We start from the raw sequence: 15,890 nt of genomic DNA, 5'->3' as shown, positions 1-15,890 counted from the left end.
AGGACAGGTCACATGTTATGTGTGTAATGCTGTCCTTGCGTCTGAAGAACACATTAAGGAGACGTACCGTGATTCAGGAAGAGCCTGATACTATCTGAGGGGCCGAGCGTTGTGACAATGATGCACTGAGCCACCATGTGGTCATGTAAGGGCATGGAAGTGTCCATAAATCAAGGTTTACCACCATTTGGAAAGTGTGATGCACCCCAGATGAGGTGTTGGACAATAGTGTGGTTGGTCATGGTCTAAGTCACTTGCAAGAGCAACCTTGTCCCTCTGCAGTGGGGCTAATGAAGGGTGGAAGGCAGCGGTTGTAGACCAAGAAGTTAGGAGCCAAGACGAGGCCTGTATGGAGCTATGGAGAGTGGCCGTGAACATAAAAGTGAGTGGAAAGCAGTAAAACTGCTTTTGCCAAGACGAGACTCAGCAGCCACTGTAAAATACTCCTCCACTGTGAGCCAAACACAGTCTAATCTTCAAAAACTATAATTATTTGGGCAAGAATGGTGCCGTAATAATGTTTTGGTTATAGTACAATGTACTTTAAGGGGCCTTTTATCAAAACATTATCCCCATCCCTGGTCACAGAGAAGACGGTCAACCCTCTTCAAAACATAAAGGCTCCCCAGATTCCCGCATATGGCTTCATAGCCAATGATACCTGGAGATATGATGGCATTATTCATTTTGCCCCTAGGGTCAATACCAATTCCCTGGTTGATAATATTAATTTACGGTCTATGCTAAATTGGTCATATCTTTTTAATCTTGCATGGAACCGTGCGACTCTGCGTGACTTGTCGTATTTAAAGACCGCTAGCATATACATTTTATTTCTGTGATCACTTTGCTTAGAAGACCAAGATCCATGTGTACATGGTGGGATACTGGTAGGTTCCCATTATCACAATCTCTGTACATGTCATTTGAGACCCAAAGTGACTTTTGCCCTTTAACCTGTTCGAATTATGGAGAAACCTGTAACGTCGACCCGATGTTTTTAAAACCTAGCAGCAGACAAAATCCATTGCACAATGAGAAGGCATATAATATTCTCATAGCAGGAAATACAAATGGGCTATTTCCTACATGGATACAATTTCACAGTAAATGATTTAATGGATCTAATAAAAACAACTTTACATTTATGATGGATGGTTGAGGCTCTATTGTGGCGTTTGGCTTCCTTCAATTACAATGTTTTCTAGAATCTATCATCTCTATTCTAATGTCTTAGAAGCAGAAATGAAAAATCTGATGGTGCTGGAGTCTGGAGTAAGCAATTAAAATGGAAGGAACATTTGATCTTTTGCTAGCATCAGCACCAAGAAGCCATGAAGTCAGGCCTTTCCTGACCATCTGGAGTGTCATACAATGCTTCATCATACTGGCTAGTGTGTCCTGTGCCATAGTGCCATGTGTGGCTGCACACAGACTATGGCAATGTCTGGCTACACTCCCATCCGAGAATCTCCAGCTGTGATGGGACTACAAGTCCCAGCCTGGTCAGAGAGTCCACAGGAGAGCGATTATAGTCACTGCATTAAGATAATCAAGCAAATACGAACCTTACCGATATGATGTTTTAAAGGGACCCTGTCACCTTAAAAATGCAGTGTATTCTACGGGAAGCATGTTATAGAGCAGGAGGAGCTGAGCAGACTGATATATAGGTTTGTGAGAAGGTTCAGTATAACTCGTGTTTTAAACATTAAAACTTCAGAAAGAGAATTAGTTTAAATTTTGAAAAAAAACAAGTTATACTGAATATTTTCTCTTAAAACTATACATCAATCTGCTCAGCTCCTCCTGTAGAATAGACTGCATTTTCAAGGTGACAGGATCCCTTTAAAACATCATATGGGTAAGGTTCTCATTTGCTTGATTGTCTCCTTTCTTCTCTCTGACCAATCTGGGTTTCCTTTTAAGTATAAATATGAAAGATATTGTTACTGCAGTTATGAAATTCCTAGGTGAATATAAGTTGGAAAAGCAACAATTAAAGGGAATGTCCGGTGAACACAAGTTGTCACCCACCCACAGGATAGGTGATAACTGGTTTATCAGTGGGGGTCGGACCACTGGGACCCGCACCAATTGAATGGGCAACTTGTATCTCTGTTAGAATGGAGTGGCAGTGCACATGATCGACTCACGCTCTGCAGCAACCCCACAGGAAAATAATGGGGTGGCGGTAGGGCGTCTGACCTGCCATGCTATGTTGTAACAGGGACAGAATTCCCCATTGGGTGGAAAAAGGTTCTACCCTACCAGCAGTGGCACTCACCAATCAGCAGGTCATCATTTATCCTATAGGTGATAACTTGTTTTATCTGGACAACTCCTTTAACTACATGACTAGGAAGCTCAAGGGAAATCACAGAAATGTATCTCAGTAGTGATGAGCGAGTGTGCTCGTTACTCGAGTTTTCCGAGCATGCTCGGGTGATCTCCGAGTATCTTGGGCGTGCTCGTAGATTATGTTTATGTCCCCACAGCTGCATGATTTGCTAGACAACCTGAACACATGTGGGAATTCCCTAACAAACAGGCTATCCCTGCATGTGTTCAGCCTGTCTAGCAGATCCAAGATACTCGGAGAACACCCCAGCATGCTCAGCAATCTCCAGTACCGAGCACACTCGCTCATCACTAATCTCAACCAGAAAATCCTAATATGTATGTTTAATCACCTACTGTAATACTAATCATTGGTCGGGTGATCAGATCGTGGATGCCAACATACAAATCATCATTATTGGCAGCACCTCTCTCTCTGCAAACAGTAAATATGCTATTGAGAAGAAGATGCTGTATGGGGCAGAACAACTGTAATAACGATCGTCCTGTCCGGTCATTGTTAACCAGCCGGTGTAAAGTGGCCAGTAAACGAGACCTGATCAACTAGTATAAGATGATCAGTGCTTGTTAAGAACCAGAGAGTGGCCCACCAATATGGCCAAAACACAATGCTTAATAAAGCATGTACACCCCATCTTCATTTCATGAATTTATCAGTTCTGGGACGACCGCGGATAAACAGAATGGAGGTTTTGTGCAACCTGTTCCTCCTCACTGCAACACGACGGTATAAACGAGTGTGAATTAAGCCAAGCATGAGCCCCGATGCTCTGTACAGTTTCTACAGGACTGACGGAAGTATCAGAGTGACATTCTTGGTGGTCTCCATCAGTCTCATACATACTGAATGGAGAAGCACATTGCACTGCCCTAGCATAATGGGATCCCTGTTTTAGTGATCAATGAGGGTCCCAGCAATCAGACATTCATCACGTATCCTTTGGGCAGGTGCAGACGACCGCGTATTCTCTCATCAGAGAGAATAGAGTCAATTATGCAAATCACATTGTGATCCTATTCTCACAGATGAGAAGATGGAGAAACAAATTCTCCATCTTCTCCGTTCTGTCAGTCTGTGGAAATCGGACTGCACTCAGATGTCATCCGAGTGCAGTCCAATGGTTTCCATGGACTCATTGACTTGCGTGTCCGAGTGTGATCCAATTATCAATCTGACATGTGGACGGCACCATGGAATAACAATGGCACAAGTGCAAGCGCTTAGGATAACTGATCACGATCACTTCTATGATAACCGCTTTAATGACAAGTTTAAGGTCATTAAATGGCGTGTTACTTGTAGCTCTGTATGCATAACATCAGCATAATTTTGAGTCTGGACTAAGAAAAGAATAAAATATGATCATTTTAATCAAAACTACGGGGCGAACAACACCTTAAGGTCACTGGATGTAACATACACATTACATTTAGCATAAGAAACGCAGCATAATGAATACAACTTCAAGCCTTTCCAAATCTATAGAAACAGAAATGTATCATTACATCTGTGGTGCGGTGTAAACTTTATATTCATAAGCTCCTGGGAGCTAACCTTCTCCCTTCATCAGATCTGAGAGGATTTCTAAGAGCGCACAATGCTGATATATATTCTGGGCAGTATTTGATCAGACTAACAGGTTGCCTGCAATACGCAGTGTAGCAATGCATTTCAAAGAACAGGTTTATCTGCACACAGGAAACAATGGATTTAACGAATAATCACACATTTCCCTTCCCTTTCATTACATTCCAACCTTTTCTTTTAATATTTGTGCAGAAAGGGAAACGATGTCTACTTGTGTGTTCAAGCCAAATAAATCACTGAAAGACTGTCTGACTTCTGTCCAGAAATGAAAATGGAAAATTATGGGCGAAATTAGGCAAGACGGACAATATATCAAATTGTTATAGAGTGAGAATATAAAGAAGCGATGACGCCAGCATTACTAGGGCAGCAGGAGACAAAGACGTCTCCAAGATGTATGCGCTGGGTTGTCAGCTTTGATTACCCCATAAAGCATGTTGAGCTAATAAAGGTGGGTCCGCGGCTCGGGATTTATCTCTGTTAGCTAAATACTAGAGTTACAGCATCATTCTCAGCTCTGAAGAACTAGATGGGCCTCATTTATCAAAACTATTAGCCACAGTAGCCAATCAGACCTCAGCTTTTATTTCGTAAACCGCTTCGAAAAATGAAAGCCGTGATTGGTAGCTATGAGCAATACATAGAGTACACAACAGACTCAGACTTATGCAAGGAGCTGTGCTGATCAGACAGCTGATGGCGCTGTCTTAATTGTCAGCAGTTGTTAATACTGTACTGTATGACCTCTCTGGTCTGTTAGGGCTAGTTCTCTTCCCGATGTTGTTGATGAAGAGCCCGGGCTCATAACCTGCTGCACATTTCAGCTTTCAGTACAATCATCCTCTCACAACTTCCAAGCACTGAGCAACTCTGCTGAAAGCTGAGATCTGCAACAGCAAAGACGGCTTTCTTTCAGACAGCTCAGAAACCTGATTCAATATGTGTTCACTATATGTGTTCTATATACTATATATATATGTTTGTTTTGCTGGTTCCTCCTCCTCTCACCTTCCCCTTACTGTTGGGGTTCCTCAAGGATCAGTCCTAGGCCCCCTCCTCTTCTCTTTGTATACTGCCCCTATTGGACAAACAATCAGTAGATTTGGTTTCCAGTACCATCTCTATGCTGACGACACCCAATTATATACCTCTTCTCCTGTTATCACGCCGACCTTTTTAGAAAACACCAGTGATTGTCTTACCGCTGTCTCTAACATCATGTCCTCCCTCTATCTGAAACTGAACCTGTCAAAAACTGAACTCCTCGTGTTCTCTCCCTCTACAAACCTACCTTTGCCCGACATTGCCATCTCTGTGTGCGGTTCCACCATTACTCCAAAGCAACATGCCCGCTGCCTTGGAGTCATCCTTGATTCCGAGCTTTCATTCACCCCCCACATCCGATCACTGGCTCGCTCTTCTTATCTGCATCTCAAAAACATTTCCAGAATTCGCCCTTTTCTTACTTTCGACTCTGCAAAAACTCTTACTGTCTCACTTATTCATTCTCGTCTGGACTATTGTAACTCTCTACTAATTGGCCTACCTTTTACCAGACTCTCCCTGCTCCAATCTGTCCTGAATGCTGCTGCCAGGATCATATTCCTCGCCAACCGTTACACCGATGCCTCTACCTTGTGCCAGTCATTACACTGGCTACCCATCCAATCCAGAATCCAGTACAAAACTACTACCCTCATCCACAAAGCACTCCATGGCTCAGCACCACCCTACATCTCCTCTCTGGTCTCAGTCTACCAACCTACCCGTGCCCTCCGCTCTGCTAATGACCTCAGGTTAGCATCCTCAATAATCAGAACCTCCCACTCCCGTCTCCAAGACTTTGCACGTGCGGCGCCGATTCTTTGGAATGCACTACCTAGGTTAATACAATTAATCCCCAATCCCCACAGTTTTAAGCGTGCACTAAAAACTCATTTGTTCAGACTGGCCTACCGCCTCAACGCATTAACCTAACCATCCCTGTGTGGCCTATTAATAAAAAACAACAACATAATCACGTTCCTCCATCATGTTCTCATACACTTTATGCAGTTAATAGCCTCTGTGTCTGTACTGTTACATACTTAGGCAGTTAACTGGTTCATGCAGCTTTACATGAACACCCGAGCCTTACACTATGGCTGGTCCAAATAACTAAAGCAATTGTTACCATCCACCTCTTGTGTCTCCCCTTTTCCTCATAGATTGTAAGCTTGCGAGCAGCAGGGCCCTCATTCCTCCTGGTATCTGTTTTGAACTGTGATTTCTGTTATGCTGTAATGTCTGTTGTCTGTATAAGTCCCCTCTATAAGTTGTAAAGCGCTGCGGAATATGTTGGCGCTATATAAATAAAATTATTATTATTATTATTATTATTATTATTATATATATATATACCGTATATACAGTATATGATAGATAATAGAGAGATATATGACAGATAGATAGATAGATAATAGATAGATAGATAATAAATGATAGATAGATGATCGATAGATAATAGATAGATGATAAATAGATGATAGATATATGATAGATAGATAGATAGATAGATAGATAGACGGATAGATAATAGATGACAGATAGATGATAGATAGATAATAGATAGATAGATGACAGGTATATAATAGATAGATAGATGATAGATAGATAGATAGATAGATAGATAGATAGACAGATGATAGATAATAGATATGGAAATAGATAAGATAGATAGATAGATAGATAGATAGATAGATAGATAGATAGATAGATAGATAATAGATGATAGATAGACAGATAGATAATAGATGGATAGATAGTAGATAATAGATGGGTAGATAATAGATGAATAGATACATGATAGATAGATGGATAGATAGATGATAGATAATAGATAGATGATAGATAATAGATAGATGATAGATAGATAGAGAGAAATAGATGATAGATAGATATATAGATAGATGATAGATAATAGATAGAGAGAGAGAGAGATGATAGATAGATAGATGATAGATAATAGATGACAGAGAGATAGATATATGATAGATAGATAATAGATAGATAGTATCCATCATTTTTGTAGAAAAACACTACTGCATATTGTCTTATTTTTTAGACAAATAAAATTTTGGCGCCTTCGACACAAATGTTAACCAAGCCTACTTTTATGTGGATTTTGGAGCAGATTCTTTTCCGAAATCCACAGGAAAAAACTTCAAATGCTCATTAATTAAGCTTCATTTGAACAGAATACGTGCCCATGGTGCGGCTTTTTCCATTTGGACTAAGAAGGCACATGCCAATTCTTGAGATGTTTCTACTCGATAAAACGCTCCAAATGTGACTATTGAATGAATTGAAGCAGAAAAAATGCCCCATGTAGGGGAGACTGACCCAACATGCCACCTCGTCAAGACCAGAATGAACAACGCTGGTCCAAAGTTTAGGAATGGCCAAGTCACAGTCCCGACCTTAATCCCATAGAAATGTTATGGAAGGACCAAACCCAGCAATATAACAGGCTGATGCTGCTTTGTAGGGAGGCTCCCAGTCAATGTGGAGGACTAACAACGATGACCGGACACGTTTAGATGCAGTTATTGCATCGGGCCACATAAGATTCTCAAATCAAAGGTTCACATACTTTTACCACTCACATTCATGTGATACTGTTTAATTTCCCTCAATAAAAAAATGAAAAAGTCTAATATTTTTGATTCACTTGTTTAGTTGGGTTCACTTTATCCACTTTAAGAATGATGATGAACATGTGAAAATCTGATGTCATTTAAAAACAAGTTTATGAAGAAAATATGTAAAAAATTCCAAGGTTTCACAAAGTTTTAAAGGGACTCCGTCACCTGAATTTGGAGGGAACAATTTTCAGCCATAGAGGTGGGGTTTTCGGGTGTTTGATTCACCCTTTCCTTACCCGCTGGCTGCATGCTGGCTGCAATATTGGATTAAAGGTCATTCTCTGTCCTCCATAGTACATGCCTGCACAAGGCAAGACTTCAATCCAATATTGCAGCCAGCATGCAGCCAGTGGGTAAGGAAAGGGTGAATCAAACACCCGAAAACCCCGCCCCTATGGCTGAAAATTGTTCCCTTCAAATTCAGGTGACAGAGTCCCTTTAAGTAAGACTCTGTATAAAACCTGCACGTCATTATTATATATTTTTTTTACCACCAACACTATAAGTGAATGTGCTCAATGCATTTTTTTATGAATTAATGTATTTTTTTTATTTTACAATCTATATGCCAGGAGGCATAGGATGAGCATTAAAAACAGTTATTATGCAACAGAAATTACATTGTCGAAGAACAGATCATAAAATGTGATTTTATGAGAGAAAAGTGGCAATTCACACAGAAAACACTGGAGACGTGAGCGGACAAGGTGTCCTCCGCTTACCATGACATAGGACACTCTCGGACAGGTATGGCGGATGCACCAAACATGCGCTGGCATTAAACTCGTCATCAGAGTCCTGAATTGACTGCTTGGCACTAGCACTTAATAACCACCTCTGGTTGTCATGGAGATGGGGTGATGGAGAAGGGGAGTGTAAATGCTCAGTAGGGCTAGGAGATGAGGATGGCATGGGAGAACCTACGGATAAAAATAAACAGGTTGTAATAACGGCATGCATGACAGCGTGCAATGGAAGGAAAATAACACAACATAGAATATGTATAATGTACATGACGATGGCTCAGAGGTTGGACTTAATCCAGCCTTCAGAGATTTCACTCATGCATGAAGAGTTACATTAAAAAAGAAAAGCATAGGGAGCATTTACAAGGCCGTGGCTCCATAATGGCGCTGTCAGGTAATTCATGTTGTCACTTGGCTCTCACAAGGCCTAGCAGAATGGCCGTACTCAGCACCGGCGTGCCCTGTCACACCTGCTAATTGCCAGAGAAGGAGAGGATGGCAATCCTGCCTGTAGATGGAGCACCCTGCCCAAAAACAAGTAACACACAGCGTATTACTGCTGTCATCCAGCGCCGAGCTCCTCTCCATCTGCCGCTTTCATTATAGGTGTGAGAAAATAATTACCTGACTGGCTACAAAGCAAACATCATGGCTCCAACTTCTTACACGGTGGCAACGATGATTTTTCATATTTTTAGCAGTGCTACATCCTTTATAAATGGTGGCACATAACGCAGGGGCTTTATTTTATGGTCTGCCTGGGGAGAGTGGGGAGGCCGCCATACACATCAGATGGTCTGATGTATAGACAGAATGGGACAATCTTTTTGTTTTCCACAGACTAGGTGATGACTAGTATATTGGCGGAGGTCTGACTGCTAAGCCCCCTCCCTCACGGTGATCTCCTTTGGTCCCAGAGCGATTTAATGGCACAGCAGGGCACATCTACGATCATCACTCCATGAAAACAGGAGACATAGATTCTGAGCTTGGTTAATCAGAGGATGGCTGATCTCGGCTGTCAGACCCCACTGATGCACTAGTTATCACCTATCTTATCACCTATGGAAGACCCTTTTAAAGGAAAGCCAAATATAAATTAATGCTAAAGGTAAAGCATACATGTTCCCTCCATAAGTCAGATTTCTGCATGAAAAAAAAAACATTTTGTAGAAAACCTACAGAAAACACAAGGGTTAAAGGGAATCTGTCAGCAGGATTTCACACCCCAAAACTATTCATACATACATTTAGTGCTTTCAAAGACAAGACCAGCAATACCTCTACATGGCCAGTCCGCTTCTTTGTTACGGAGAAATCAGTGTTTGACTTGATATGCAAATCAGGCTAAAGGGCTATCAGTAGATCTAAAATCTGTCACTCCAGCTCTATTCCTCACCCAGCGCTGCTTCCTCCTGCTTGAGTGACTGCCTAGCTTTGGTGTGACTTCAGGCAAAGGAGCCATCAGTCATCCAGGAATAGAGCTGGAGTGACAGAGGCTTCAGATCTACACCCTCATTTGCACACTTATATCTCAGTCTTGGAGGAACAGACAGGCCATGGAAAGGCATTGCCGGACTTGCCATTGAAAGAACCACATGTGCGTTTAAATAGTTTGGTGGATGAAATCTCACTGACAAATGTAACCTTTAATCTTCTGCTGATCAGTTCCCTTTCTGAGGCTTTGCCTATGAGGAGCGGACTTCACCATTTTAATGTCCTACTGCAGGAGGGGGAGGCTTCTACTGCAGCCAGTTATCTTATAGGTTGGACGTGGCTGAGCTCCCGAGACGCACAGTGATCTTCTTATTTGTAATACAAGGCAAAATTGGATAAAAAAGGAAGAATAAAGGAAGGAGTGATGGGAAATGTATTTATTTTTGTGCATTGAGTTTGTTTTTTCTTTACTAAATCCATATGGGCCTTACATATTTGTTGTTGCAGTATCCTATGTAATATACGGCCCCCCGAAAAAGCAATCCCTGTGTATAACAATATAGGATGCGCTTTCTGTCTTCATCCAATACTAATCAAAAGCTTAAAAGCAACCCACACATCTAGGTGACCTCTCCGGGATCAGCCGTACAGTGGAACACCTCACTATACACGGAACCACAACACAGATTGCAATTTCTTGCTCGAGCCCTTGGAACATATCAATATCACAGCTCATAAGAGCCGTCAATAATGTTCCAAGGTAAATACCTTTCTATGCCACAATTTATCACAAGTTTACATTGGATTACATGCTTTGTCAAAATATTACATTTGGTGGCAACACATCAGTGGTTTTCTATAGGATTACAGTGTAATTTTCTTTCAGTGTATCAGAATGTATTAGCACTCGACGCGGATTGTCTCCCGGGTTTACAAGTAATGCCGGCTCGATACATTACAAGATACACTCAAAGATCCAATTCCTGAAGGGCCTCAATGTATGTTTTTAATCATCTCCCGTTGTAACTAATCATGAGCGCGGATCTATTAGTGAGCGACCTTATTAGTGAGCGGACCTGTTAGTGAGCGGACCTCAGCTTTATGACCAATGGGAAGTTTTATCTGGAATGTAAAACATTGCCAAAATAAGTACAATATGGCACAGAGATATAAGACCACGGCTACCCGGACGCCTCCTAATCTCCGGAGAACGCCTTATCTCCAGCGCTTTATATTCAATTTCCTCTAATAATCTGGACAGTACCGCAGCGCTCCGTATCTGTGGATCTCCGGGCATACAACACATTTACAAGCACATATGTTCCCACTTGATCATTTATTCATTATAATGCAATAATGAGCAGTCGGAGATTTATCCAGACTTCAAGAACTAAAAATATCTGCACAAGTTTAGGGAATTCAGCTAAATGGATGTGTGATTTCCATTCATAAAGAAACATAGGAATCTGCATTATTTAATATTTTATTTCCCTTATTTGACCAATTTCGTCTCTACACAAAGCTCATTAATAAGATGTGCAGTGGAAAGCTAATTATGAGGATATTGCAGGTTAGAGAGATTAAGCTATTTAATATATAATCTTATTAGTTTCATAGGCTGCTTACATTTCAGTCCATGAGCAGAACTAATATACATGAAAAAGGCAATAATGACCCATTCTATGCGGCGCTATATAATTCTGACTACATTATAAAACACAAAGTTTCAACTAATAAAATTGAGTTTATTGCTTAGAATTAGAACCTTAGTGGAAAGTCAAAGTAAAAAAAGTAAATATATACATGAGCACAATGGTGTCCGGTAGGCACAATGCTTCTCTACTGCACAATGTGATATGATAGTTGTCATAAGGACCAGAACGGGGAATATTTTTGTTCACTCGCTCACAGTAATATCCTATGTAGGTTCCAGAGCAGTTATCTGCCACAAAGTGAAGTCTTACAAAATTTCCTGCAAGAAATCGCTATGGGATCTCAGCATTGGATCTAACTACATGCATACATACAGTACATACATAAAGACATGCATACATGAATAGATACATACATGCATACATACATACATAAATCCGTGCATACATAAATAGATAAAAACATGCATGCATACATATATACACGCATAGATACATGCATACATGCATAAATACATGCATACATGCATATATACATACATATATACATATATGCATACACACATACATATATACAGGCAGATACATACATGCATAAATACATGCATACATACATATATACATACATACATATACACATACATACATACATACATACATATATACATACATACATATACACATACATATATACATACATACATATACACATACATACATACATACATACATACATACATGTATACATATAACTGGGTAGAAGTAGGGTTGTGTTCCTAAACCCATTTCAGCTGTTTTCAGGCTGTAGGCTCAGGGATATATAACATAACAAACTGTCTGTTTTCAATCCTCCCCATATCCAGTGCTGTGTCTCCACTGCTACTCTGGTCTATGTTGATTGGCAGCAGTGGTGACGCCATAATGACAGTGCAGCAGCCAATCACTGCGCTCAGTGGATTGTGCCATCTACTAGGCCTGAGTTGTTCCGCTCACAGAGTAGCTGCAGAGCTGTTGACAAGATGTCACCTCTGCTTTTCAACATTGCATTAGGATTTAGCGAGTTTTGAAAGTGATCTACTACAGAATTGTGTCTAATCGTTTTGATGAATCGGGGCTCTCATTTTAATCAGCAGGTTCACATGACCTTAGTCCAATGTTTATTGCATCAGACTTTACAATACAATGGATCTTTTAGACCTGATGAGGCTGGTGTACTAAGTTTGAAAATCCATATACAAATTATTTTTGATCTTGTTGGATTCATAAAATGATCGCTTCAATATAAGGCAGAAAAACCTATACAAAGGATTATTCAATCATTTTGATATGACTTTTTCATTGAAAGTATACCAGTCACATCAGGCTTAGGAGATCTATACAATAATGCCTATGATTCGTATTGGGAAATCTGGTTATTCACCTTCTTTTTAAGAGTAAAATATATTTTTTCAAGTCTATTCTCCAACCGTTAATTTACAGCCCCAGTGAGAGATAATGCAATGCCTTGTGTAATAAGTTTTTCAGCTCTAGCACTTTCTTCCCATCTGACCACTACAGGCAGTAGGCAGAAGTCATTGGTGAGTGCCAGGGTGAGCCATCAATGTCGCGTAGAAACTTCTAAAGGTAAAAACCCTTTTTTTTTCAATCTTACCCACCTTGACTAAATTCTGGAGCACTTTGTTCATGCTTTTAATTATAAATCCATTTTCTGCTATAGACCCCCTGTTTTCTAGTCAACCTGTAAAACTTGGCAGTGGCATTTATCTCTCTGCTGGATACTGCAGCCTTATGCAGTCAACCTGTGGCGACAGTTATCTCTTAATTAAAACTCTACATGCAAATAATGCTATTGAAAAGTGCTCTTGCTCAGCCTTTACAAAGCGTAACAATTTATAACTGAGCCATTCTCTTACTTCCTATGGCTAAAATACTAAAAGAACTCATTGTGGCTGACGGAAAGAATTCCGGAAGGTATCGTGCAGCTGGCCAATTCTTTATTAATACAAATAAAACAATGGGATGCTGGCAAAGCTTTCCAAAGGGGACGCGACTTACTATAAACTAATAGAGAATTGTGTTTCCTTGCTGGAGAAGTCTTTGCTATCCATTCATCTAATTAGATATGAAGATATATGCTAAGATATTATGTGTGAGAGAACGGAGAACCCTGCAGCGGGGGCCTGATGAGCGAGAAGAGTAGAAGACCTTCCGAACTGTCGGACACTGCATAATCTGTCTGGTTTTTCTCCAGGTTCCTCTGAATATTCCTTCTCTTTTTATTTTTTAGCCAAGTCAGAATAGTTGGGACAGGATACGCTATAAGTCGTAGCAAAAGCGAAATTCAGTAACAGAGTGGACACGCTTGTGGGCTCCGGCCGTGTGGACCCTCATATTCGAGGAGTTGTGAAATCAACATCTATACCTTGTGCGGTAAGCTCTCATGTCACTGCTTAAAGAGGATCTATCACTTGTGATCAATAAGTAATTATTTACCAGCTGTAAATGCCACTCTTCTCCTGAATCTGTCCTTGCTTTCCTTTGTTCTTGCGCTTCTCCCTTCCTGATATATGGCCCCCTTCCATGTATGTAAATCAAAGCTTATTAATGAAGAGACTCCCATAGAGAAGAGTTTAGGACCACACCTACATAGCTAAAAAGATGACGTTAAAGAAGCCCTCCTCCCATCAGAGGTTTTATCTTTTTAATATACTGCAGTCATCTTATGATATAGCACTGTGTACTTACAATTGCTCATTTTGCCTTTCTACCCAGCTAATTATTATCTTTTCTATTGGGTCTATGACCTCACATTGATTAAAAATTGAGTAGCTGAATTCTTCTACGCTCTATATAAAAACAGGAAGTCTCTTTCCCTGTGTAAATCATTGTTAGAACTACAATTCGACATCACTGCAAAGTCCCTAGTAGCCCAGCTCCACCCCTTCTTCAACTCCTGACCCTTGCCTAGCTCCTCCCCTCAAAAAGGGACTTTGCAGTGATGTTATGATGACTCATGCTGGGAAAAGAGACTTAACATTCAGGGAAGAAAAGGCCATATCTAATCAACATAGAGGCTTAAGAACAAAAAATGAAGCCCACCAGGAGAACACAACATTAACACCAGATACAGAATTATATATTTATGACAATTGACAGGTCTTCTTTAAGACTGATAAGCTATGATGAAATTGGTAATATGATAATAAGGTATAAACAATGACATCACAAGTCATCAATCATAAGCAGTGCCATCACAATAGGTAAAATTGGCAAAATGACAACTCATCACCAGAAATACATAAACTTGTAAGATCTGAGGTCACTGACTATAGCTGCTTGTGATGTCATTGTTTGTAACTGATGAGTTGTCAGATTACCATATGAGTTGTGATGTTATTGCTTTTTACACCACTTTAATTTTCCATAGTCTGTATAAAAGTGTCTTAATATATTATAAAAGCTGTATTAAGAAATACTAAAGTACTATAATAAACTGATTGTGCTACATGTGTATAGTTAATTTTCAGCACACTGCCTCTGGTTATTCCATTAAATAGGTTGCTGAATTAATTAGCAGCCATTCTACCATTTGAACTGCTGGGACCTCAGTAACGGGCCCCCTTATGCCCCCTTCATGACAGGAGGTATTTTCATTTTTGCGTTTTTGTTTTTTGCTCCCCTTCTTCCCAAAGCCAACTTTTCTATTTTTCAGTCAAAATGGCCGTGTGAGGGTTTGCTTTTGTGGGACAAGTTGTACTTTTGAATGACACCATTGGTTTTAGCACATCATATAATGGAAAACGGGAAAAAAATTCCAAGTGCCTTGAAACTGCAAAAAATAAGTGCAATTCCACAGGTTTTTTTTTTACCATGTTCACTAAATTATAAAACTGACCCTCCATTATGATTCTCCAGATCATTACGAGTTCTTAGAAACCAAACATGTCTAGGTTCTTTTTTTTATTTAAGTGGTGAAAAAAAATCAAAACTTTGGTAAAAGAAAAAAGTGGCACCATTTTCTGAGAGCTCTAGGATCTCCATTTTTTGTGATCTTCAACTGAGTGGAGGCTTTTATTTTTGCGCACCGAGCTGATGTTTTTATTGATACCATAATGGTGTAGATATGATCTTTTGATCGCCCGTTATTGCATTTTATTACAATGTAGTGGCGACCAAAAAAAAGTAATTCTGACGTTTTGACTTTTTTTCTTGTTACGCCGTTTAGTGACTGGGTTAATTTTTTTTTTATATTGATACTAAATATGTGTATGTTTGATTTTTTTTATTGTTTTATTTTGAATGGGGCGAAAGGGGGGGTGATTTGATATTATACATAAATATATTTGAAAACACTTTTTTAAAACTTTTTGCATGCTTCAGTAGTCTCCATGGGAGACTGGAAGCTACAGTACTTTAATTGGCT

General features: G+C 40.0%; 1 protein-coding gene across 11 annotated transcripts in view; it reads right to left on the bottom strand.

Moving 5' to 3' along the window:
* Positions 1-15,890, bottom strand: part of TENM3 (teneurin transmembrane protein 3) — a 1,770,339-nt gene that overhangs the window by 523,361 nt on the left and 1,231,088 nt on the right. For 9 of the 11 annotated variants that reach the window (XM_077279546.1, XM_077279548.1, XM_077279545.1 and 6 more), the window contains one exon: positions 8,355-8,552. The exons of the other annotated variants lie outside the window; for them this stretch is intronic. In XM_077279546.1, coding sequence (XP_077135661.1) covers positions 8,355-8,552 — 198 coding nt within the window. The remainder of the gene's footprint in view (positions 1-8,354; positions 8,553-15,890) is intronic. 11 annotated transcript variants of the gene reach the window in all.

This window comes from Ranitomeya variabilis, chromosome 1, assembly GCF_051348905.1.
Source record: "Ranitomeya variabilis isolate aRanVar5 chromosome 1, aRanVar5.hap1, whole genome shotgun sequence".
Taxonomy (NCBI): domain Eukaryota; kingdom Metazoa; phylum Chordata; class Amphibia; order Anura; family Dendrobatidae; genus Ranitomeya; species Ranitomeya variabilis.
This window is presented reverse-complemented; position numbering and strand designations above follow the sequence as displayed.